General features: G+C 40.3%; 1 protein-coding gene across 6 annotated transcripts in view; it reads left to right on the top strand.

Moving 5' to 3' along the window:
* Nucleotides 1–27,120, top strand: part of PTPRU (protein tyrosine phosphatase receptor type U) — a 580,511-nt gene that overhangs the window by 549,493 nt on the left and 3,898 nt on the right. For 4 of the 6 annotated variants that reach the window (XM_061596131.1, XM_061596133.1, XM_061596136.1 and 1 more), the window contains 3 exons: nucleotides 3,823–3,980; nucleotides 9,562–9,697; nucleotides 16,713–16,796. In XM_061596131.1, coding sequence (XP_061452115.1) covers nucleotides 3,823–3,980; nucleotides 9,562–9,697; nucleotides 16,713–16,775 — 357 coding nt within the window. In that variant the 3' untranslated portion in view covers nucleotides 16,776–16,796. Of the gene's footprint in view, nucleotides 1–3,822; nucleotides 3,981–9,561; nucleotides 9,698–16,712; nucleotides 17,471–27,120 lie in introns of all 6 variants that reach the window. The other 2 variants (XR_009759096.1, XM_061596132.1) reach the window with 2 other exon arrangements.

Consider the following 27,120-nt stretch of genomic DNA (forward strand, 5'->3'; position numbering starts at 1 on the left):
CTGTTGTAACAGATTCTATATTTCATGTTAATCTATTGAGGCTTGTAGTGGGGTATGGTGAAATCTTTTCCCATAATCCCCACCTCCGACCCCTCTCTCTGAAAGATATATGTTTTATTACTATTTACAAAGGCTTCTGACTCATTGTTTTCTTTAGCCTTTTCTTGCCTCTGATGTTCCTGTATCTTTAATGTATTTGATTAATATTTCATCTGTTTCTGTGTTTTTCTACTTTCTGAAAATAAAGAAAAAGGGGGGAAAGAAACAAATGGGGAATGTGTGTGTGTTCACACACATATTAGGCTCTTAAAGCAAAAAATGTTAATTTCTGGGGACTGGGAAGGGGAGGGAACCTTTCCATTACAGAGACAACCCTGATGTGTGTCAGCACACACACACACACACACACACACACTTGTTAAAGCATCAATCATTAATTTAGACAAGTTTGCTCTAGATCCCAGAAGGATGCAGTTAATCATTAAAACCAGATTTATTATACTGACACACAAAACAGAGATATTAAAGTCTTAAAGCAAAAAGTTTTGGCTTCTGCTTCTTCAGCTGCTCTAATGGGAATTAAATTTTGCTGTAGCCAGGGTTGTCGGAGAATTCTGGTGAAAAGAGGAATGAGTAGAAATTGCCGATGTTCACTTATTTGTCTCGTATCCAGAAGGGAAATCAATCCAGTGAATATGATCAGTATTCACTGTTGTTGGTTTTCAGTCACAAATGATTCGTAGCAATATGTAATTGATGACTCTCCCCCGCTTCCATTTGCATTTTGTTTCTTTTGCCTTGAAATGAATGGTGTGGAATAATGTGATGGTAATGTAATCAGTTACATAAAATTTCACCATAGCGATTATTGAGATGAATATAGTTTTTGTCAGAAGTCAAACTGCAGCAGAATGGAAACAGTGTTGCATGCAGCAAATATGGGGTGGAACAGAAATCAGTACCTTCTTATATCCTAGCTGTAGCTCAAGTGGCAGTTAGAGAACACTGAAGATGGAATTTTCAGAAATGTTGCATTTGCTGTAAGAGAATGATGTCAGGTATTATTCTCCAGATTGAGAGCATGTGGTGTTAAGGTGTCAAGTGCTTTGCAATGGGTTGTTCCAATTCTTTTGTCAAGATTGCAGATTTATGCTTCTTAAAATGTGTGTGTAGGTCACTTATTGTTTTACCCACATACTGAATATGGCATCCCTGGGTGTTTGCACTTAATGATGTAAATTACATTGCAGGACCTGCAGGTGATATTGTTTGATATAGTACAAAACACTCAAATTCAGATAATCACAGACTCTCTGATTCATCAGTTGCTGCAATAAAGGTGGCATCTGACCCAAGAACATTGGAAACAAAAGAAAATGTCTGGATATGTAGAGACATGTCACCTTAGGACAGCCTTTCCCAACCAGTGTGCCTCCAGATGTTGATGGACCACAACTCCCATCTTCCTGACCATTGGCAATGCTGGCTGAGGCTGATGGGAGTTGTGGTGCAACAACATCTGGAGGCACACTGGTTGGGAAAGGCCGCCTTAGGAGTATAGGGAGCTGCATTATCCTGAGTCAGACCATTGGTCCATCTAGCTCAGCATTGTCTACACTGATTAGCAGCAGCTGTCCAGGTTTCAGGCAGGAGTCCTTCCTAGCCCTACATGGAGACACCAGGGATTGAACCTGGGACCATACAAAGCAGATGCTCTGCTACTAAGCTATGGCCCATCACATGGCCTCATCCTTGAGGTAGGAGCAACTGGTAGGGCACCAGCAGCAGCATCACTGCCACTTACCAGGAGAATGTGGAGTGGGACAGGGCACCAGTGAGTTCAGGGTGGTGCAGTGCACTGATGGGAGTGTCTGATTCACTCTGTTGGTACATCTACACCACCTTGAACTTGCCAGTGCCCTCCCCTGTCCCATCCCAGTGATGCTGTTGCTAGAAGGCCTGTGCTACAACACTGCCCCACCCTGCTTGGGCACTCCTGACTGGAGGGTTGTACCTGACATCACTCAGCCACGGCAGATGCCACACTTCCGAATAGTCTACCCAGAGTGTTCTATAACTGCCACTGTGGCTACAGTACCTTTTAATTCACATCATAGCAGCTAAAGAAGGCAGCAGCTGATTTTTTAAAAGACTTTAATATCTCTGGTTTTCTTAGTCACTATAATAAATATATAATTTTAGTGATTAATTGCCTCCCTTGAGGATCCAGTTGAAACTTGTCTAAAATGTCTGATGCTTTAAATAATGTCTGTATTTATGTACAAATCACAGTTGTCTGAGCAGTGGCCAGATTCCCTTCCTTCTCCAGTCCTGAACTCCTTTCATCCAGTATTCGGGTGTGCCCAATTTTGTCAGAACATTTTGGAGGTGTCCACACTACCATCATTCCTAGGAGCACTCCGGGAATGAAGGATAGTGACAGTGGCCAGAGCTGCCAATAGTTTAAGCAAGTTTTTTTTAAAAAAGGGGGGGGAGCCCTGCCACTCTGATACTATTTTGGGGGTCAGAGTCTCCCAAGCTGAGTATCAAAACAGTAAACAGCCAATCCCAAATTGCAGGGATGGTGAATTAAACATAACCATTTTAGCTCTAGCCCTATTTTAAACTAAGGGCAAAGCATTCTGTCTGTTTGCTGTCTGTATCATTGTGACCATGTATCCTGATCTGATTGACTATCTGCTGCCAGGACTTCATTGCATTGCTTATGCAGTCTCTGATTGGTTGGGATCATCCTGGGAAGAGGGAACCTAGGCAAAAACAAATGGTGCCTGAGCAACCACAGAGTGGAAATACAAACAAAATGAAAGCTGCATATCGCTTGGGGAAGAGATCATTTGAGAGTTTTTAGGGGACTGTGTCCCTGTTTCACCTTGAAAATTTGGCTAACCTCATCCAAGACCTCATGGTTGGGTAAACACATCCAGCCTTCTTTGCTGATTGCTCAGAAATCTCTCATTGATCATCCTCTCTCTAGTCCTGTACCTCTCCTGCCCCCACCTATTAATAAAGCATTAAGGACAGCCCCAGAGATTCATCCTATAAGCCTGTCTTGATTCTCATAGTATTTTCATCCTTCCCTCCCAAGCCTCTGATTTGGTACTGAGCTCTCCATCCACCTGCTTAAACCCTGAGCTCACTTAGCTGTGTGCACATAATCCCTCTCCTTCCAGAGCCCTCTAACCACATTAGATTGCAAAACTAACCAGATTACCAGAGTATTAAAGAGCATCCTTTTCCTCTCCCTGCCTTCTTTCCTTTTCAAGATTTTTTTTAGTTTGCTGCAAATAGAAAAATGAATAAAAGTAGGCGCTTCTGCCAGCCATCACTGTAACTCTTGATTGTGTAAGTGTGTGAGGGGCACAATGAGGGTAAGATCTAGGAATAAGCCCATTGTGGTGACAAATCACAACTATGGATGAGCAGATATCTCTGCTTCCATTCAGCCGTTGTTCCATGAGTTCACGTGACCCAACGTTACATTCTGCCTTCCGATTTAACATGGAGAACTTCTAAAAATAATTCTGAAGCTGGTACACAAGCAGCTCACCACAGATTTCTGTTTGTTTTTAATCTTTTTCTCCTTTATCAACACAGCACATACAAGGAATATTCTTGCACTTGTGTGCTCGATTGATTGTGCCTCATCATCCAATGTAGGAATGTTCTAGTTACAGAGACTGCAGTTTGTTACCATCCAGTCTACAAGGCCTATAGCTCAGTGGCAGAGCATCGAAAAAGCCTGAAAACATCTGATCTAAGCAAGCTTACCCTAAAGGGGAAAAAATGATGTGTTTTCTTTAGTTACAGGAGGGCCACCTGATGGTTCAACATTTCCAGTACCTGCGGTGGTCAGCCTACAGAGACACCCCTGATTCTAAGAAGTCTTTCCTGCATTTATTAGCCCAAGTGGAGAAATGGCAAGGGGAGAGTGGTGATGGAAGGACAATCGTCCATTGTTTGTAAGTATTGCCCAGGGTGGGGAAGGACAGTAGTCTGCCTTTCACAGCTGGAAGGAGAAGGTATTCACATTATCAGCCATCTCTACCAACAATACCCTGCATTGTAGTTTTATTGCCTCTCAGTTTTATTGTTATGCAGGATGTGTAATGTTGTGTTACACTGTAAGTGATGTTTTTGTTGTTGTAGTATGGTATACCAAATATTTGAAAAGCAAAAGCAATATGACTTTCCATCTTTTAGCTTAAAGAAAATCTGCCCAACTCTCAGAAAATTATAATCAGATGTTTGGCAATTATACACATAGGACCTGTTCAGATATAATGGTCCTAGGCCAATAAACCATAGTTTATCAGTTTGAGTAACAGCTGTAGGCCTGCATGCTTCTGTCTCCTCCTCCCTTTGTGGCTTATTTAAACCACAGTTTCTTCTTATATTCATACCAGGAAACTGTGATTTAATTCCTGCTTACTGACTCATTAGGAGATAGATATAATAAAACCAAGGGTTCCTTATTTGTTTGGATGGAATGGTAAATGGTGGTTTAGCAAAACCATAGTAATCAGCACTGACGCCAGTCATGCAGGCAATACAATGGCCATTCTCAGTGACCTAAGAGTCAGACCTGTGTCCCTGGACTTCTCTGTGCTTAGAAAGGGTATTAGGGCATGCTGGTGGGTATTTCTAATGGCCAGCTATTTATCATTAACTAGAAATAGCTCTGTGTAGGTTCTTAAGAGGTGCTTGACAATTATGATGTTCCCCATATCTTTATGTTTTTTTCTCCCCACCAACTAGGGATGGGCAAGAAATTCAATTGTTCACATTTCAAGATGAATCTATCAGATTTGCAGTTTCCAAAACAATATGATAACTGAAACATGACCATCCTTCGAATTTTACACTTATTCAGAATTTGCAATGCAGTTCACCAACCAAGCAAAGTTTACAAAAATGTGCATGTTAGTGGAAAGTGTGCAGAAAAAAGAATACAGGAATGAAAATATCACAAAAAATGCATTATATGACAAGAAGTTCTTCTAAAAACATGTACATAAGTCAAAACTGCCTAGAACAATATGTTTATTAGGGGGGGAAACCCCTAAAATGCTGGAGAATTTTCATTTTTTTAAAATTGCAAATTGCTGCAGAAATGTGGAGAACTGATTTAAAGACTGGAAAAATAAGAAACAAAGAGAACCATAACTGACAGATCTTTCCATTCCTACCACCCACCCAACAATATATGTGTGTATGCATTTGTGTGTGTGTATTTATATGTATGTATGTCCAGTTGCAAAACATTTCAACATTGAGGGTCACAGCCTGTTGGACGTTTCTCTAACAGCGATAGAGATGCCAACAGATCCAGCAGCATTGACTAAAAGGAAGAACTTTTGGATTTACTCTCTGGACACATTGGCACCACATGGCCTGAACCACTATTTAGCTTCTGCCAATGAAGCCCCTCTGAGCATTCCATCCTCAAAGCTCTATAACTGCCACCTTGGTAACAGCATTTGTATGTTAGCAGCTGATGAAGGCGGAAGCTGAAACGTTTTGTTAATACAATAAAAATCTCTGTTTTGTTAATCACAATTACGTTCATATATTTTTAGGTGATTAACGGAATCCTTATAGGGATTCAGAGCAAGCTTAAGTTCTGTTTGTTGCTTTCAAAACTGTCTGTCTGTCTGTATGTGTATATATATACATATATCACACACACACACACACACACACACACGTGTGTGTGTGATATGTATATGTGTGTGTGTGTGTATAAACACATTTGGAAATGTGTTATTCTATATATATGGACAAACACATTTCCAGATTGACAGGGGCACCTAGCAAGCTATTCATCAAAACTAAATTACCTTCTTGTTTGTCTTCATTAGCCTAAGGATAATTTGGTAGTGTCTTTGCAACATCCAGAGCTCTTCAGAGGGCAAGGATGAGGAGCTCTAGAGGGGGTGGGGGAGAAGTAGCAGCAGCAGCTTCTGGCTCACAAACAGCAATCTTGTGTGTGTCTGTCTAATTTGATTATATCAAGTGTAAAGGATGTATTAGCTCTGATGGGAATCCATGCTCTGACGAATTTATAGTGTGAACTGGCATCATGCTTGTACATGACTGGGGAGGCAAGACTGATCTTCATTGGGTCTCACCACTTTACATAAAACATAACAGGTGCTTGAGAAGGAATAGTTGAAGTTGCTCAAATTTACTCTGGGAGCCTGAGACAGTGTCAGTGTGATTTGCAGGTGTTTAATCAGGTTCATTTGAAACTACTAAAGCTTATGCCTTGGGATGGGGGAGAAATTCAATTCAGTTTGCATTTAAAGCTGAAACTATCAAATGCACACTTTCCAAAACAATACAAGAACTGAAATACACGGAAATACAGCAGTCCTTCAAAATACTCACTTATCTGAATTTTGCAATGCAGTTCTCCAAACAAAAATGTTTGCAGAAAAGCATTTAGTAGGGAAAAGTGTGCATGAGTGAAAGCAGCATACAAAAATGCATTATATTTTGAGAAACTGTTTGCAAAACTGTTTACGTTAGTCAAAACTGCCTACAAAAATGTGTTTATTAGGAGAAATTTGCACTAAAGGGTTGAATAATTTTCACGAGGATTTGGTGTTTTTTTTTTTAAAAAAATGCAAATTTACTGCAGAAATGTGGAGAACTGAATTTCAGATTGGAAAAATTAGAGACAAAGAGACCCAAATGGACAAATGCTTCCATCCCTTTGCATGCCATAATTTTAAAGCAAGAGTGGAAAACCTCAGGCATGGGACTGAAGGAACTTCCCCAAGCTACCTCCCACTCTCCCTAAGCCACACCCTTCCCGGGCTGTGCTTTACATCCTCCATGAACATTTTACCTGCTGAAATGGGTCCCTGAACTCTAATAATGCCTCTTGCCTGCCTGGATGGGGGATAGAGATGTTGTGCGAGTGTGTAGAAACTAGCCTACTGTAGTTGCTCTGCCCACTTTGGCCTCTAACCCTGCCTATCACAGGCATGAGGCCCCCAAAAGGTTGTCCAGAATGGAATGGGGTCCTTCAGTTGAAAATGGTCACCTGTCCCTGCTTTAAAGAGCTCCTTTTCCAACTATCATTTGGTCAAACCCAGAAGGGATCTGACTACATCATTTATTTATTTATTATTTATTTAATTTAATTTATATACCGCCCTAAGCCCGAAGGCTCTCTGGGCAGTGTACATAAAAGATAAAACAAGCACAGTGTATAAGTACAATAAATACAATAAATTAAGAACCAAAACAAACAAACAATAAAAGAACCAAACAACGTCCAAAATACAAGATAATAGTGAAAGACTGTTAAAATACACTTTAAAATCATGAGATTGACTCCGATGTCTGATGAAATAGCAAAGCAGGAGAGATGCTGGCAAAATTTGCCAGGCTCAGAAATAAGCTTTGGGGGAGGGGTACCCTTCTGCGTGCCTCAAAGGAGAGATGAGACCCTCAGTTCTTCAGCTTCAATTAAAACTGGTGCTGGAGGAAAAAGACCACCCACCACTGGAGATCCTCTTGCTTCCCAGCAGCAGCCTCAGGGTTTTTTTTTGAGGGGCAGAAGAGCTTGATTCATTTCTGAGCCAATCTTATGTGAACCAAAGAGAGCTTGCCCATCAGTAAAAGGCTATGGCATTCTTTAGCTCTAGAATAATTGTCAAGGACGTAGTCAGAAACCATCCAGTTGTACCATCAACCCATGGCCAGTCCTGGACGTTTTTGTAAAAAAATAGAAGTGCACATAATGTGCATTGAATGGTATCTGTAAATTCATCAGTGGGTACACATAAGAAGCATGCTCGCTGCCATTGCAACACTCATATAGCCTTCTCCCACAGATTGGGCTCAGGAGGAATCACTTTCCCCCCTGTTACGGGAGAAGTTAGGTAGCCACTTCTCTCACCTCAAGCCTATTTCAGAGTGCAAAATGTGAGAGAGCTTTTATAAATAATAACACATTATATAAACATAGCAAAAGTGCCTTATACAGAGTCAGAACATTTGCACTGCAACTCCCATCAGCCCCAGCCAGCATGGCCAATGGTCAGGACGATGGGAACTGTAGTACAAAAAACCATATTGACTACCCCTGGTCTACATTGACTGGCAGTGATTCTCCAGAATTTCAAACAGGGGTCCCCCTCCTCCAGTCTTACCTGGAGTGAGCATACAATCTTGCCTACTAGCACTGAGCTATGCCTCCACCTTTTTCTTGCCACTTATCCCCTGCAAAAATGGAGCAGGTGTTTTTTGTGACTTTTGGAATCATCACATACTGTCATTCCTGGGGGCAGGTTGGACGGGAATAATGGCTGCCCCCCATTGGCCAATGTGTGTACCCCCCCAATGCTGTTAGGTAGAATGCTAGTGTTCTTCCTATCAGGCTATTCTGCAGCAGATGAGAACAGCTCTATGCTGCTCCAAAAGCAGGTCCACTGAAGAAATGGCAACGCTTTTCTGCTTTTTGTTAATGAAAGAAAGAAAAGAAAACCAGAAAAACTCTCTGCCATGTTGATGCATACCCCATCCAAAAATTAGTAGATTCTGGACAACCCATAAAAATTATTCCTATCTTTGGATGTTGCATTTGCACAGCAACCTGAAACTGACCAAAAAGTTGAATATTGTCCCATGCACTAACAACAATGCAATGCTTAGTATTTATATAATATTTTGTCTAAGACATCAAAATTCTGCATTACCACAATGACATAATAGTGCCAGTATTATCTCCACCAGCAAAGTGCTCATCATTTGGGTGGGATAAGGAGTCCCCCACCTCTCTTTCTTACTGTCTTTAGTCTCCCTTGTGTATTTGCATAGGAACAACATACTCATTCCAAGCCTGCTCACCAATTTAATTTCTTAGCAAGGATTATTTTTCAATCATTGCCCCCAGCTTGTATTTAATTATATTAGAGAGATAGCAAACCCCTTGATCCAGAGCCTTCAAAGTGGCTACTCCAAGAAAGCTCAGAGTAATCTTGCATCATGGGGAGGTGAGCCCATTCCAAACAAAAGAGCTTTTTCATAGGAACATAAGAAGCTGAAGAACTAGATTTCCGGAAGTGACTTTCATGTCATGTGAAAGATCTAATAAAATGTGGAAATTATTAGGTAAGGAAACGTTAGGGAAACGGAATAAACAGCCATCTGAATGCAGCCTTAATTTTGCCTCTCTGAAGTTAACCTGCAGGTCTCCTTATAACAGTATGAAAGAGTTGGGTACATGAATTTTGCTTCTTCCTTCCCCACAGCTGGATTAAAGGGATGTCACTGTCCTCTTGTTGTTATATTTGTATCCCACCTTTCCTTCTAAGGGCTTATGGTGGGTGTTCATGGCTTTCCTTCTATTTTTCCCCCCTCTCAATAAGTCTATGAAGTTGGTTACACTGAGAAGCAGTGGCTGGCCCAAGCTCATCCAGTGAACTTCATGGCCAAGCAAGGATTTAAAATCCCAGGTCTTAGTCCAACACTAACTGCAAGACTACTTTTGTATATTGACCATCCCCTTGCATTTTATTTTTCCTGCAGGAATGGAGGTGGCCGGAGTGGCACTTTCTGTGCCTGCACCATGATCCTGGAGATGATCAAGTGTCACAAGCTGGTGGATGTTTTCTTCGCTGCAAAGACCCTCCGCAACTACAAGCCAAATATGGTTGAGACCTTTGTAAGTGTCAAGCACCATTTCCTTTGCCTGCCTCTTCCAACACCCTTGCAGCTCTGTGGAATTGGCAGGAAATGATGGAATTTTCTGCCCCAAACTGTGATGGCAGCTTAAATGGAAGTGGACTCCTTCAAGTCGATCCCGACTTATGGCTACCCTATGAATAGGGTTTTCATGATAAGCGGTATTCAGAGGGGGTTTATCATTGCCTCCTTCTGAGGCTAGTCCTCCCCAGCTGGCTAGGGCTTAGACCACTATGAAAAGGGGTTTAGAGGATAGGTCCAACCATGATGGCTCTCAGATCTTGGAAGATTACTTTTAAAAAGTAATAAATTATAGTCATAATTACATGGCCCCCAAAAGTAGTAATTACCATTACAATTATAATTGCTCTGAAAGTAACTGATTACTTTTTCTCAAACATAAACACTACAATTACATTTCAGTTACTTTTTTTAAAAAAAAGGCTGCTGCACATCTAAGTGGCATAAAACAACATTAAAAATAAACACACACGTACAGAGCTAGTAGAATAATTCTTTTTATCCATAATATAGCAATGGTGGTCTCTCCGCTGGTAAGAGAGATGGGGAGGGAGGCAGAGGCCACTACTCAGATCTTTGCATGTCAAACCAAGTGCAACCCTCACCCCCCTCAGCCAGCAAGCATAATCTCTCTCACTTAACCACCTGCCAGACCCTGCCCTGCCAGCAACTAAGGGACACTCAGCCAAGCAAACATTTTCCCCTGAGATGCAAAAAAGTTAAAATACTGCAAATGCAGCACAGTAGCCAGAGAGGGTGGTGGAATCAACTTTGTGTGCCAAGTGCAAACACAGTATTCACACACACACACACATTGTGTTCTTGCCCTCTGGCTCCTTTTTCCCTCCACTCCATTCTTCACCACCACTGTTCATTTTTTAAAACAATTGTTTTCTCCACTCCACCCCGTCTCACTCTCCACCTCCTCCCTCGTCACCTCCTACCCACCCACAGAGCATGAGGGAAGAGTGACGCTGCACAGAAGCCCAATTTGAGGCACATGATTTTCATCCAGAAATCAGCAGAGCAGAACACTTCCCCTGTTCCCTCCCCCCCCAAGTAATGCCCAAAAGTAATGCTGGAAACATTACAATTACTCCACAAAAGTAATACAATTACTCCCAGTTCTATTACAATCAAAATGTAAAGGAATTACGCACTCGTTCCTCAAAAAAGTAATGAATTACAAGTAATTCGTAACTTGTAACAAATTACTTCCAAGCTCTGATGGCTCTGTGGAACTTCCTTGTTCAGTATCATGATGCTGCTGAATACTGTGGTAGAGGATGTTGCCTTCATGACCTGCTACTGGGCTTCCCCGGTTGGCCAACATGAGATACAGTATGCTGGGCAAGATGTACCTTTGCTCTCATCCTGCAGGAACCCTTATTAGGGGTTGGTATTATACTCTCAACCAGGAATGAAATACTTAGCCTTGCTGTTTTTAACTGGCAGGGGGTTGGAGTGATTATAGGAGGCTACCAGGAACGTCCATTTGAAGAGGGCTTTATGTTGGCATGGAAAACCCTGGGAGGACATCCAAGGATCCCCAGATATAAAGATAGCAGCAAGGACTGATGGCTTAGGATTGACCCAGTCCCTTCCCAAATAGTTTCTAAGTTTACCTTCCAAATGCCACTCTCTCTCTAGCTTGATTCATGCTTGTCAGGAGCCACCAGGACTAAAACCCATCACCTTTTACTTTAGTTAAGAGGAAAAGTGAGTAAGAGGAGACATGATAGAGGTGCATAACATTATGCATGGTGTTGAGAAAGCGAATAGAGATGAGTTTCTCTTCCTCATAACACTAGAAGTCAGGGGAATTCAATGAAGCTGAATGTTGGAAGATTCAGGATAGAAAAAAGTACTTCTTCACACAGCGCATAGTTAAACTATGGGCATTCTTTCCCACGAGAGGAGGTGATGGCTGCCAACTTAGATGGCTGTAAAAGAGGATTCAGCGTATTAATGGAGGATGAGGCTATCAATGGCTACTAACTAGAAATGTGAAAGCCCAGGGGGAAAAAACACAGAAAAATGGGGGGGGGATGTTTGCCGTTTTTTCCTAATTTTCTGGGTTGTTGTTTTTCCTGGAAAAAGTGAGGGGGAAAAACTTAATTTGTGGTTTTTTCCACCTCGCGCCTTCACATTTCTGCTGCAAACCATGATGGCTATGTTTTATTTCCACAGTCAGAAGCAGTATGCTTCTTTCTACCAGTTGCTGGAAACTGCAAGAAGGGAGCGTGCTGTTGTGCTCAGGACTTGCTTGCAAGCTTCCCACAGGCATGTAGCTGGCCACTGTGAGAATAGGTTGCTTGACTAGATGGGCTATTGGCCTGATCCAGCAGGCTCTTCTATGCCCATGGCCTGGTGGCTCACATGGGGAACTACCAGGACTGCTGCTGTTCCATGCCCCTAATTTGACATGTTATACATTGAGCCCAGCACAGGAAGAACAGGTGGTATAGGATGATGCTACATAAGAGCCATGACACAGAATTGGGGTGGGGAACCATTTTCAATCCAAGGGCCACATGTCATCATGGGAAACCTTCTGAGTGCCACATTTCAGTGGTGAGCAGGGCCAGAGGCAAAAAAAATAGGCACAGCAATGGATGCAAGTCTTACCTTTGTTCAATAGGCTATATTAGAGCCAGACAAAAGTCAGGGATCCAGGCAGGCAAGCCAATGGCAGCTGGTGGCTCCATGTCAGTGGGACTGTGGAATCCGCTCCGGGTTTTGGTCTGAATTTCTCCTTGAAATTTTGGACTAAAACCCGGAGCAGATTCAACTGACTGACATGGAGCTACTGGCTACCATTGAGGCAAGCAAAAGACATGATCACAGTTCAAGGCGCTTGAGGAGGTCATGGAGCAGGGCCAGTGGAGGGTGTGGCCTAGGGAGAGGGGGGTTGGCCTGGGGAAAGTTCCAAGGGCCAGATAGATGCCTAAAGGGCTGCATTTGGCTCTGATTCTCCTCACGCGTGAGACAGTGCCACACATTGAGGGCTTTTTATTTATTTATTTAACAATATTTATATATCCCTTGATTGTAAAAAAAAAAAAAGTCTAAGCGGTTTACAATTTTTTAAAAAATTATCAATGAAACAGTTAAAAACAAGTAACAAAACACATTTTTAAACCATTTGAAACAGCAACAGACAAGAAAGATTAAAACACATCAATATCTATGTATCTGGATAGGCTTGCCGGGAAAAAAAGGTTTTTGAGTGGGTAGAGAAAGGAATACCACGAAGGCGCCTGCCTGATGTCAATAGGCAGGGAATTCCAAAGGGAGTTCTTGGCTCCAGGGCAAGGCCTGAGGGCACATGATTCAGCCACCTTGCTAATGCGAAGCAGATCTAAGGCTGCACATGCACCATACATGTAAAGCACATGGGAAAGAATCATGGGAACTGTCATTTGTTAAAGAGTGCTGAAATTGTAGTTCTGTGAGTGGTACACTACAGTTCCAGGATTCTTTGGGAGGGGATGTGCTTTAAATGTGTTTTAAATGTATTGCGTGTACACAGTCTGCAATCTTAAGAACACACTATGGAGTAAAAAAAATGTAAATGTACTGCCTTCAAGTTGATTCTGACTTATGGCGACCCTATGAATAGGGTTTTCATGAGGCTGAGAGGCAATGACTGGCCCAAGGTTACCCAGTGAGCTTCATGGCTATTGGGGATTCGAACCCTGGTCTCCCAGGTTGTAGTCCGATACCTTAACCACTACACCACACTGGCTCTCTGCTATGGAGTAACCCTTCTTTAAACAGAGTCGGTGCCTGGATGAATGACCCCCTGCACGTTGCCACGACTTCTCTAATGGCCAAAAGGCCATTCTATATAAATATACTAAAAAAAATAAATGGTGTTGCCTGCTGGTGACTGCCAAGAGGGGCATTGCCACCATGGTGCTTATTGGTTACAGTGTGTCATCATAAAGCCAAGTCGGGATGAGGGCAGGTATAGGAGTGTGATTGCTGGTGCAGTGGGTGGGATATAAATGTTGCCTCTGTTCATAGCACAATACACCCAGGAACATGATCAAAGAGGAAAACCTTCTTCACAGCTTGCAAACAGGGCAGTAGAGTTGGGACTCCGAAGGGTGCATTTTGGCACTGTTCATTTGGCTTCCCAAGCACACCAGTTCACAACACCGGCAATCTTATTTTCTGGCTTTAAGGAGAGAATGATGTCAGGAACAGAACTGAGCAGAGGAAATACAGCATTTGCAAAGTTGGGATTATCAAATGTCTACCTTGCAAAATGAAATGTCTTTTGTGCTGGGGAGGGGGATGTGATTGCATTAGGAATTAAAAACACAGTTGGAGTAGGGGGCTGGGCAGGGAGAGGATGGGAATTAAGAAAAAGCAATAAAAAATGTAGGAGCTGGCACAGAGTTGGGCAACCTATTGGGCTAAATTGCAAGGTATTAGCAAATGCAAACTAGTGTTTTCATCTGGAACACAATCTTTCCCAAACCTCGGCTGAACCTGCAAAGTCTGTTTCCTGAAGACTCAATTTAATGATCCGCCGCAGGAATAAATGAGATCTTGTCTGTTTTGCTATTAGTGGCGTTTTGCTGATTTGTACCCACAGAGGATTTGGCCCCTGTGTATATCCTTTCTGCTACAGAACCTTTACGTTCCGACTTTGCCATCAAGTAAAGCAGTTCTTTTCTTTTAATCCAAAAACATTAGGGTATTTTCAGTCACTCTCATAGTTGACTTCTCTCTTTGATTCTCTTCCCCTCTGATGTTCCACCCACACCTGAGGCTCTGGGCTTGGGTTTCTCAGACCCAAAACAAACAAATAAGATTCTTGAAACATTTCCGTCTGCTTTGGAATTCTATGTACACACTTGGAGTTTGGATGCAAGGCCTTCTCTGCCAGCCTGCTAAACCCCTGTTGTTGCCCCTAACTTTGCTCCTCTGGCATGTCAGGGTGGGTGGGTCATTGCATGAGTCCCCACCCACAATCTGAAGTGGTATAACCCAGAGCCAGATTGACCAGCTCACTGAAAATCAAGAACTTTTAGAGCAATCCGAACCCCTAGCAGGCAGCCACCATAGGAAGCTGCCTTACATTGAATCAGACCATTGGCCTATCTACTTCAATATTGTCTTACACTGACCGGCAGCAGCTCTCCTGGGTGTCAGGCAGGGGACATTCCCAACCCTACTTGGAGAGGCCATGGACTGAACCTGGGAACTTTTGCCTGCAAAGCAGATGCTCTACCACTTAGCTACGGCCCTTCCCCAAATCTGCCACTTCCAGATCCTTTCTGCCGGCAGAGGTGGGCAGAAGGTAGGGATGAAAGAGAAATACAACTTGATTTGCATTTCAATGAGAAGCTACCTAACTGGTACTTCTCAAACCAATGCACAAACCAAAACACAACTATTCTTTAAATTTTACAGTTCTCTCAATTTTGCAATGCAGTTCTCCCAACCAATGTGTACAAAAATGCATTTATTGACGGGAAATGTGCACAAAATAAAACAGAGGGAGGTGAAATATATTCTAGCAAAATTCTAGGTGTGCTCTGTGTTTTTAATTGACCATGCCCACCTTGCTTTAAATGAAGTGATTTAAACATAGCAGGCTGAAAACATGAACCCTCTTTTTTCCAACAGCTAGAGTCATTGCTGAAGTAGCAACATATTGTAATCAGTCTGATTTTACATTAAACTGCAGTTTTAGATCCAGCTGTTAATGCACCCAAAATAGAAATAGAACATAACCTCCAATTTGAAACACAAAAGGTTGTCTTCACCATCATATGACATTGACCAATAAAAAGGCTTTGAAATTAATAAAAACAAATTTGACACAGATTACTAGGATGAATAATGAGGAAAATAAAATTTTCTAGATTAGATTCTCTGTAGAAGCATTAGTAACACAGGAAAGAAGTAAAGTAAGAAGAACACCAACAAACATACAAAGATGTAATTCTCCATCTTTGGAGATGGCAGGTGTTGCCACCACTCACCATATGCTCAGAGGCACATGTTACCAAATTCTTCCAAGCTACACAGGAAGTGTATTGTACTGTGAAAGACCAACCCAAATTGTGTTTGCATTTTGACAATTATTGTACTGCCCTACAAAATCTCAGAGAGGAGGTCAGGTCTCCTGCTCCCCTGGTGCATTCACTATAGCTGCCCAATTTCCCTGCTTTTTAAAGTTTGATAGAAATATCTGTGGGCTATAGGTACGTTCTTAAACCACACATTAGTGAAAAATTAGCCATTAATGGGAGTCATCCTGCTATAACATCATTCTCTTCCTAGGCAGGGTTTCATTATTTTTGACAATTAGTGGCAGCAACACCTGGGGAAAAGCTGCCCCATCTCTGAGAAAGACATATTTTCCTGCGGGAAATGACTCTTCCCATACATGGCTGAAATTTAATTTAGACCTTTCTGGAAATCAGGCTGTTGGTAGGTAAGGCATTCCCTCCTTTCTGATGACAAAGGCTCCCATAAGTATATAAGAACAGCCCTGGCTATAGCTCAGTGAAAGAGTGCCTGTTTTGCATACAAAAGGTTGCAGGTTCAATTCCCAGCATCTCCGGGTAGAGCTGAGGAAGACTCCCTGTCTGGAATTCTGGAGAGCTGCTGCTCGTCAGTGTAGACAATGATGAGCTAGATGGATCAGTGTTCTAATTCAGTATAAAACAGCTTGCATTATCTCATTGCCCTATCCCTTTCCCACAGTAGCCAGTCAGATGCCCGTGGGAAGCCCACACACAGGACAGGAGGTTAATAACCCACTCTCCATGTTGTTCCCGATGACTAGCACTCAGAGGCATAAGCTAAGTTCTACTCAGAGTAGAACCATTGAAATGACTGGTCTTAAGTGAGTCATGTTCATTCGTTTCAATGGGTTGTAGCCAATGTTGGTCGTACTCAGAGTAACATTTGCCTGCTCTCATCTCTACTTTTTCTCCTCCCCTTTCAAGGAACAGTACCACTTCTGCTATGACATAGCCCTGGAATACCTGGAGTCCCTGGAGACAAGATAGCACCTTGCCAGGAGTTCACAGGCAAGTGTTTGTTTCAGGTTTGTGCCAAACATGCATTTTGCACCAAGACTTTTGAGTAAGAGCAAGAGGGAGGAGAGAGAAAAAGAAGAAAACAGAAGGAAAAGAGTGATTTATTTTTAAAGCAAGATATGGGGCCACATCGTCCATCCCCCTACTTTCGTCTTTTCTCCTAACCTTCTGCTCTGACCTGTCTAACTGCTGGCAGAGCACAGTCTATACAAACCCATCCCATGTACACAGCAATGTGTATGTGCCAGCCAGGAGTTTGGCACCTGTGTGTTGTTTGTACGTGTATATGCAGGAAGGACACCAGACTCAATCTACTGGTGATTATGCCAGTCACAGCCTTGAAGGGACCAATGTCACTGAGAGCGGGAAGAGAAGCGAAGTCCAGCATCTTTCGGCTGCAGGAGATCCAAGGAAGCAGCAGGACTCGCTGGTGTTCTGAAAGCTAATAAGAAGCTCTTGGAAGGAGACAATGTAAAATATTTGCAGTCATCATTCTTTGGGACAGCATGGACTGCAAGTGCAAACTGGGACCTGTACAGTTTCCCCCTCTGTTTATAAACATACATTTCTTGTTTCCAGCCTAATGCCGGCCTCCAAAGAGAGCTTCTGAATTTATCCCTGCCCAACCTTTGGTAGGAACCCCTGCCTGTAGGAAAACACCAACAGTGAGTGAATCCTGGGGGTTATCTAATAGGAAGAAAGCACACAGGCTGCTTGATCCAAGGCTAATATAGCCTGATCATATTTCGTAGCAACCACCATGTCTTTGTGCCTGGATACTCCACTCCAAACTGCAGAAGCTTTGGAAGGGGCTTTCTTTTCAGAGTATTCACCCTCCAGCCCTTTCAAGACATTTTCAAGAGGGCTACACAAACACTGAAGCATCCCAAATGTCCCACCATTCTTCAGAATCTTAGCCACTAGAGCTAACTCTGTCTCTCTCACACATAAGACACACACAGTGGCTTTGGCCACCACCTGCAAGCAGTTAAACAGAAAAGTCTCTCCTCCAAATAGGTTTGTCCATAGAGTATTTCTAAGGATTGATAGACTCGTGGAGATGAGTGGGAGTGTGTGTGGGATGGCAATCCAGATCCATTATCTTTAAGGGCCAAGCATAGACCCCAGGGTGCTGGCTGGCTGTGGTTTTGAGATGGAAAGAGGTCACCTATAACGTGACAGGAATTTATTTTATCTGGAAAGGTAATCCCATTTTCCTCATGTTTGGGAACAGATAGTTCCACATTTCCTTTCTGTAGCTTGGTTCGGCGAATCAGAATTGAAAAGGTATCAGTTACGATGGTTACCACCATAAGCGAGTTGGGTGGGTGGGATTTTTGTTCTCATTTTGTGCCCTTAGCCTGCAATGTTGCATCTGCAGCTGGAGATCAGAATTGGTGGGAGGCTGTACATGCAGTACCTTCTTTTCCTTTGCTCCATTGGTCACCTCCCACTCTGTGTATTAGACATTTCAGTGATAATTAACAGAGGAGTATTTAATCCTGACCAGCTCTGGGGCATTGAATCAGTGGGTAGAAACACACTCACTGTTCCTCCGGTTTCAGCGCATCTCCACCTCTCTCTTCTGATAGGGGAGCACATGATGCTAATCAAACCCCACCTCTTTTTACTGTAAAACCTGGTGGGAGCAGCTTGAGTGCATTTTTTAAAAAAAATCAGCTTCAAAGAGATTTCACAACTGATTGGCAGATCAACCCATTGCCCCTCCAGGTGCGGCTAATGGAAACACTTTGCTCTGATGACTAGCGTGTTCACAGCCTCTTTTGCAGGGAAACTGTTGTTCCACATTTACTTACAGCAGAGCTGGGGATGGCGGAAGACCTAGAAGTTTAGGTAGAGGCTAATTTGCTGAAATACACTTGATAAGCTTGTCTGACCAATCTTTTAGCGTGGCTCTGCCCATCTACTTACAATGCTCAAAGCTTCCAGTTTTTGGACTGCATGATGCAGACAAGTGCATGTGTGTGTGTGTGTACTGCCTTCAAGTCGATTCTGACTTATAGCGACCCTACAAATAGGGTTTTCATGGTAAGCGGTATTCAGAGGGGGTTTTACCATTGCCCTCCTCTGAGGCTGAGAGGCAGTGACTGGCCCAAGGTCACCCAGTGAGCTTCATGGCTGTGTGGGGATTTCAACCCTGGTCTCCCAGGTCATAGTCCAGCACCTTAACCACTACACCACACTGGCTCTAGACAAGTACATATGCAAAACAAAATCCCCTCCACTTATTTTTGTTAACGCTTTACTATGTATCACATCATTGAAAGGCAGCTGCAGTCTGCCCTTGTGTACATGGTCGGGAGCACTAACCTAACCAATAGCAGTGGATTTCAGCCTGGTAAGTACACTTCTTGCAGAGCCGCTTTTCCTCCCACCACTGAAGACTCAAGCTGTTGTCGCAATTGCTCCCATAAAACCCTTATGGGCCAAAGCACTGGTTTTTTTACATTTTATATTTTAAAAAGCGGTTGGATGGCACTACACATATCAATAAGGCCAAATAAAACAGACAGCATTAATAATTCCTGCAAACCGCATGTGAAAGGTAGGATTTTCCAGTTTTGCAACAATTCCATTTCCCATTCTAGTCCTCCTCGCAGAGCCTGAGGAATGCCCCCATCATTCCAGTTGCAGGTCTATGCTCTCCAACATAAACCACAAATCTGTCCCATACTGCAGAAAAATCTAACGCTGACCATTTTCACTTTGCTACTTGCAATTTGTAAGTTTTTCAGCCACTGCAACATGTGGGTGATCCAGTTGTCTGTTGTTAAATGAGCAGCTTGTTTCCACTTCTTTGAAATCTCCCCCCTAGCAGCTGCTCACATGAAGCAAATCAAAGGCTTGTTGAAAAACTCACCATTTTCTTCCGTATGTTTAACAATGCGAAAGCACTGATTGAACTAACAAAAACAAGGGAGAACTCTTGGTGCAAAATATGTTAGGGGTATGCATTCACCCCAAAACAAATCTGAAGGACTGCTGTTCCATTTGGGAGGGTTACCTTCTTAGGCAGCCACTCCCAGCAGCTTCCATTTTGTGGTTTCCCAAAATATCCCAGATTTTGCATCCATCCAGGGTACTCTGGGGCCAGGGGGGACTGTGGCCACCAATTGTATTCCCCTCCCCCTCCACAATGCCTTGAAATGGCACAGTGTTCTCGACACTCTGGGGTCCTTACACAACCCTAATGGGTATAGTTTTCTGGCCATGTGATAGGCACTGACCATCTTTTTTTTTTTATATAGTTTTTATTCAAATTTTTCCAAAAAACAAACAAAACAAAGTAAGAAAAAACATAACAATACTACAACAAAAAATAAAAATAAAATGGTTGACTTCCGATTTGTCACAGATCAGCTATAAGTATATAATATACATCAAACCTGTCCCTTAATATGTACATACAGAATCCCTTTTCTCCATAAGCTGTCTTAATTAATCATCAAATCCCAGTATCATCATTTTATTTTGATCTTTCGACAAAAAGTCTAAGAGAGGCTTCCAATCCTTAAGGAATGTATCTGTCGATTTTTCTCTAAGTAAACACGTCAATTTATCCATTTCTACTAAGTCCATTAATTTCAGTAGCCATTCTTCCATTGTTGGTATTGATTCCATTTTCCACTTTTGTGCATATAATAATCTTGCTGCCGTAATCATATATAATAATATTCTTCCATATTTCTTTTCTATTTGTTTATCCATAAAACCCAGTAAAAAAAATTCTGGTTTTGACTGAATATTTATCTTTAAAATTTTTTGCATCTTCCTACCTATCTGTGCCCAGAATAATTTCGCCTTTTTACATGACCACCACATATGATAAAAAGATCCTTCTTGTTGTTTACATTTCCAACAAACATTAGAGACATTACTATACATTTTTGACAGCTTTTCTGGAGTCATGTACCAACGGTACATCATTTTATAAAAATTTTCTTTAAGATTATAACATAATGTAAATTTCAAGCCTTTTTTCCACATATTTTCCCATTGATCCATTTGTATGTTATGACCAAAATTTTTTGCCCACTTTACCATGCACTCTTTTACTTGTTCTTCCTCCATATCCATTTTCAATAAAAGTTTATACATTTTTGCAATTATGTTTTCATCATTTGTATACAAACCTATTTCAAAATCAGATTTACTTATTTCAAACCCATACATTTTCTTGTCCATTTTATATCTTTCTAACAATTGTAAATAGGCAAACCAATGAAAACTATATCCTTCCTTTATCAATTGTTCTCTCTCTTTCATTGTGTATTCTCCATGTACATTTTCTAATAATTCTTGATAAGTTAACCATTTCTCTTTTCCAGACATTTCTCTTCTATAAAACGCTTCTTGACTTGAGACACATAATGGTATTTTCGAATAAAACCTTGGTTTGTATCTATTCCATATTTTCAACAGAGAACGTCTTATAAAATGATTGTTAAAGTCTACGTTTACTTTTACTTTGTCATACCATAGATATCCATGCCATCCCCACTTCAGATTGTGGCCCTCCAAATCCAATAGTCTTTTATTCCTCAATAAGATCCATTCCTTTATCCAGACTAAACAGCAGGCAGCAAAATAAAGTCTCAAATTTGGTAATCCCAGTCCTCCTCTTTCTTTAGCGTCTTGAAGTAATTTAAATTTAACTCTTGGTTTTTTTCCTTGCCATACAAATTTAGAAATATCTTTTTGCCATTGTTTAAAAGGTAAATCAGAGGATATTACAGGTATTGTTTGAAACAAAAACATCATTCTCGGTAATACATTCATTTTTATCACAGATATTCTACCCATTAATGACAGTTGTAGTTTATCCCATCTTAGCAAGTCTTTCTTAATCTCTGTCCATAATTTTTCGTAATTATTATGAAACAGCTTTGAGTTTTTATTTGTCATGATGATGCCTAGATATTTCAACTTTTTTTCTATTGTAAAATCTGTCTTGTCCATTAACTCTTTCTGTTCCCTTAAAGTTAAATTTTTCACCAACATCTTTGTTTTTTGATTGTTGATCTTAAATCCTGCTAACGGTCCAAATTCTTTTAATTTGTCCATCAATATATGAATTCCTTCCAAAGGGTTTTCTAGTACAATTATCAAATCATCAGCAAATGCTCTCAATTTATATTCTTCTTTTTTTATTTTTAATCCCGAAATCCTTTTATCTTGCCTTATATCTCTAAGCAGCACTTCTAAAACCAGAATAAATAAAAGGGGAGATAATGGACATCCCTGTCTTGTACCCTTTTGTATTTCACATGAATCCGTTAAGTCTCCATTAACAATTATCTGGGCCTTCTGTGATGTATAAATCGATCTGATCCATTTTATAAAGTTGTCTCCAAAATCCATTTGCTCCAAAACCTGGAACATAAATTTCCAATTCAAATTATCAAATGCTTTTTCAGCATCTAAAAAAATCAAAGCTGCTTGTTTATCATTTCGTTGTTCTAAATATTCCAACACATTCAAAACATTCCTGACGTTGTCACGTAATTGTCTTTTAGGTAAAAACCCTGATTGATCTTCCTGAATAAATTGTTGCAATATTATTTTCAATCTTTCAGCCAAAATCATTGTAAAAATTTTATAGTCATTATTCAGTAGAGATATTGGCCGATAATTTTTTGTTTTAGTTAAATCTTGGTCCTCTTTAGGTATTAATGTTATATTAGCATTTTTCCAACTATCCGGTATCTTTCCCTCTTGCAAAATAGAATTCATTGTAGACTGTAAGGGTAGCAAGAGTTCTTCCTCCAAACATTTATAATACATTGCAGATAGCCCATCTGGTCCTGGCGCCTTTCCTAATTTAATTTTATTTATAGCTTCAGATATCTCTCTTGACGTAATAGGGCCATTAATAACTTGTCTCTGAAAATCTGTAATTTTCGGCAAATTCTGTTTAGATAAATACTCTTCTATTTTTTCAGATGGAATTTCTTGACACTTATACAATGTTGAGTAATATTGATGAAAAATCTTTTTGATTTTTACATTATCTGTCAGCGTCTCATCTCCTTCTTGTATCTTTAAAATAATATTTTTTTGACGTTCTTTTCTTAATTTATATGCTAACCATTTCCCAGGTTTATTTGCAAATTCAAAAGTCCTTTGTTTAGCAAAATTTAATTTCCTTTCAATTTCTCTAACTGTCAACATTGATACTTGCTTCTGTAACATTTTAATTTGATTTACAATAGAAACTTTAGCTGGATTCTTTTTCAATTCTTCCTCTTTTTGTTTTATTTCTTCCAAAATTAATTGCATTTTCTGTTGTTTCTTTTTTTTTAATTCAGAATTACATTTAATAAAGTATCCCCTCATAAATGCCTTACTAGTATCCCAAACAATATTGTCACTTGTTCCTTTATATAAATTATATTCAAAGAACTCCTTTAATTTCTTCTTACATTCTTGTACTACTTTATCATTCTGTAATAAAGATTCATTTAGTCTCCATCTAAATCCAAGATTTTTTTTTTTTAAAGTTAATATCACAGGATTGTGGTCCGAAAAAGTTTTTGGTAATATATCCATTTTAAAAATATCCTTCGCTAAAATTTTTGACATCCAAATCATATCAATCCTCAAAAATGTTTTATGTCTTTCTGAAAAATAAGTAAATTCCTTTGCATTATCATTTATATATCTCCAGGTATCCACCAATTCTAAATGTTCCATGAGTTCAAAACAAATCTTCGGTAATTTACCTTGTGTCTCTTTGATATTTTTTTCAGAAAGCCTATCAATTTTTGGTGAGATTACCCCATTCCAGTCACCCATGACACACCAATGCTCATATGAAAACTCTGACAATTTTTCCATAAGTCCTGTATAAAACCTTGTTTTATCTTCATTGGGGGCATAAATACCCACTATCAAAATGTTTGTACCTTGTAAAGTAATTTCAACCCCCACAAATCTACCACTATCGTCCAATAATACCAATTTAGGAAGCAATTGTGGGTTAATATAGAGAACAACTCCATTTTTTTTTTTTGGTCCAGCTGAAATAAATTCTTCACCCAAATTTTTACAAATCAAATATTTGGAATCTTTCTTCTGAATATGAGTTTCTTGTAGACAAATTATATCCAATTTTAATTTTTTCAAATAATGAAACACTTTCTTTCTCTTCTGCGCCGTGTTGGCTCCATTTATATTCCAAGTTAGGTATTTGTAATCCATCATTAAGCGTGTATTTTAAAATTTGCCTGATGCTCCTTTTGATCCATCATCTTCCTTCCCCTCCTCTGCATATCCTTGTTGACTTTGTTTCCCAGGAACTATATCCATATCTTTGAGTTTATCTTCTTCCATATCTTTTGAAGCTTTTCTCAAGAAGTCCCTTGCTTTTTGAACAGTATTCAGTCTGTATTTCTGTTGTCTGAATGCAAAAATCACTCCTTCTGGAACGTCCCACCTAAATTGAATTTTGCATTGCTTAAGTTTTTCTGTAAGGAAAGCATATTCTTTTCTCTTACGTAAAAGTCTAATAGGAATTTCCTTCATCACCAGTATTTCCTTACCATCAATTTTAAAGGTATATTTAAAGTGTTGCTGTAAAACCATATCTCTGGTCGTCTTCTTTACGAAATGAACAAGCACATCTCTTGGAATTTTTTTCATTGTTGCATATCTGGAGTTAATTCTATAAACTTTGTCTATTTCAAATTCCATCCTATCTTCATTCAAGTCCAGAAATTTTACTAAAGCATTAACAATTTTATCTCTAATGTCTTCACCTGTTTCCTCAGGGATTGCACGGAATCTCAAACAATGCTCTTTATTTCTCATTTCAGTCACAGCTAAATAGTCCAAATTTTTTTCTAGTTCCAGATTTAGTATATCTGTTCTATTCTCCAAGGTTTGTACCTTTTCTTTAGTATTTTTTGCATCTTCCTTTATTTGCCCAATTGTCCCTTTAATCTCATCCACTTGTGTTTTAATATAGTCTTTTATATCTGTCAATTCAGTTTTCATTTCCTGTTTCATTTCCTGTTTTATAGCATTAATCCCTTCCATTATTTTTTGAAACATTTCTGGGGGTATATCCTCTTCCTGTGTATCAATAGAACCTCTTCGCCCCTGGGCCTTGGTTGTTTTTTTAGTTGTCATTTTCAAAAAGAGGCCTTTAATTTCTAATATTAATCACTGTTTCAGAACCTAAGGGCAGTCTATTTCTTTTCTTTTTTTCCCTCCACCAAAAAGAAGAGTTAATATTCCAGGCCTATTATTGAAATCCAGCCAGCACAACACAGTCCTTATCTGCTTCCAAGAATGCAAAACAATTCTGGTTGCCAAGACTAAACAATTAGTAGCATATACGAGCAGCGGATTCATCCAACAAGAAATAGTCCAAAGAGAAAAATAGTCCAAAATATAATAATTACCTCTCATCCGTTTTTAAACTTTAAAAGTCCAAATTCAAGCCAGCTTTTTGTCGTAAAAAAAGTATATAAGTTGTTTATATTTTCTTTCTTCCTTAATTATATTTAAAAGAGAAAAAGTATGACTCACCCAGGTTTCTCAATTGCTGATTCATAAACAAATCCCTTTTATTGCAGTAATTTAAGCCGAATGATAAGGTTTAGGCAGAAGTGGGCTCGCTGGTTAAGAACGTTTTTTTTTGAGAGAAGAAAAAACGCTTCGCTTTATTCCAGTTCAGCTTGCGTGGAATTCCTGACTCCGTCTTCAGCCGATCGGCTTGCCTTCTTATCTCAGGAATTTCCTGATCAATTCCAGCCGCCGACAGCTCAACGAAGTCTTGTGGAAGATCTGATCGGTTCTCCTATACCTTGGAGAACATTTAAGCCAGTCCAAGATTCCTCTTGGCTGGCTTTTAACCTGAAAAAAGCTTCCTCTGAGGCAGAGCTCCCTCAGAGACAACCACCAGCCAGCACCACTTCCCGGAAGTCCCCGGCACTGACCATCTTTTATATTCAATCACTTTGCTTGTGCATCCAGCCTACCAACAGTGCCTGCAGGGAGATTTAGGATATCATTTTCCTGCAGTGGTCAAAGAATATTCAATAAGCCACTGTGCAAAAATAAGAACCAAAATTGTTCCTCCTAGCTTAAGGGGAAGCCAGCCAAAGCATAGGACACAATCCTGCACTCATGCAGGATACGAGTACCAAGGTAGTAGGGGAATTATATGAAGATGGGACTGATAAAAACATGCTGAATCTAAAGGGCTGCTCTGCATGTTTCTTTTTTTTTCTGGATGTAGAGCTCAGTACTGATAAATGTTAGTTTCTGAATAGCAACATGTGACTTCCTGTGTTCAGAGCAAAGGGAACCACCATTCTTTCTTTTATAGACTTTTTACAAGAGTATTACAAGACTGTGCTGATGGCACAATTTCACACGACTAGAGAATGTGGTACAGAATTCTGCTTGCGAAGGATCATAAATTTACATGTTTAAAATTAAGAAAAACAGCAACAAAGGTCTAGCCTTCATGGCTGCAGAAGTATACTTTAAATGCCTGCTGAACTTTCTGAAGGCGAAAGCTTAGCTGAATAAAATTTCCAGGGGTTGGAGCTGGTGCTTCAGAGCTCTGCATAACTCCCTGCCACTCCCCAAAACTAGGAAAAGCAAAATAGATTATACAGAATTGTAAAGATTTCCAAATTCTGCAAAAAAAAAAATCCCCCAAACCCCAGGCATTGTGTAAATTTAGTTGGTTTACAGAAGGGATGTTGGTTGCTGGATCCAGCTTCAAATGGTGCATGGTGTTAATTCACACAGCCTGAAATGTTAAATCTCATAGTTGAAAAGTAACATGTGAAGTGGCTGAAATACCACAAAAGGGTCACCTACATATGGCTTAGAAAACCTTAACTTTGCACATTTAGTTTGCAAGATATAAGTCAAACAACTGTTTTGAGGATGCTTGCTAATATTCATTGCTTTCATCACTGAGCAGTGCAGTGTATGCAGCAAGCATGCGTAAACTCCAAAGAAACTGCTTTTGTCATGTGTCTCCTCTGGATCTTAAACCCTTGCACTTAAGGTGCATCCAAATGCAAATGTGCCCACTCACATGGCATTTTCTTTGAAAAGTAAAGAAATATATTTTGTTTTCTTTGATGATGCACACATGTTGCAGCAAGAATAATCTCAGAAGCATAATTTCCCATTCTCTCACACACTGGTGGGAATGCCTCTTGTAAAATGGTGCTTGCCATCAGCAAACGTTGATACGCACTTGTATTTTTAAAAAATAATTCCATAAAAAATTTAAATCTGCTCTGCAATTGAACATAGCTTTTTAGGT

The sequence above is a fragment of the Rhineura floridana genome, chromosome 15 (genome assembly GCF_030035675.1).
Source record: "Rhineura floridana isolate rRhiFlo1 chromosome 15, rRhiFlo1.hap2, whole genome shotgun sequence".
Classification (NCBI taxonomy): domain Eukaryota; kingdom Metazoa; phylum Chordata; class Lepidosauria; order Squamata; family Rhineuridae; genus Rhineura; species Rhineura floridana.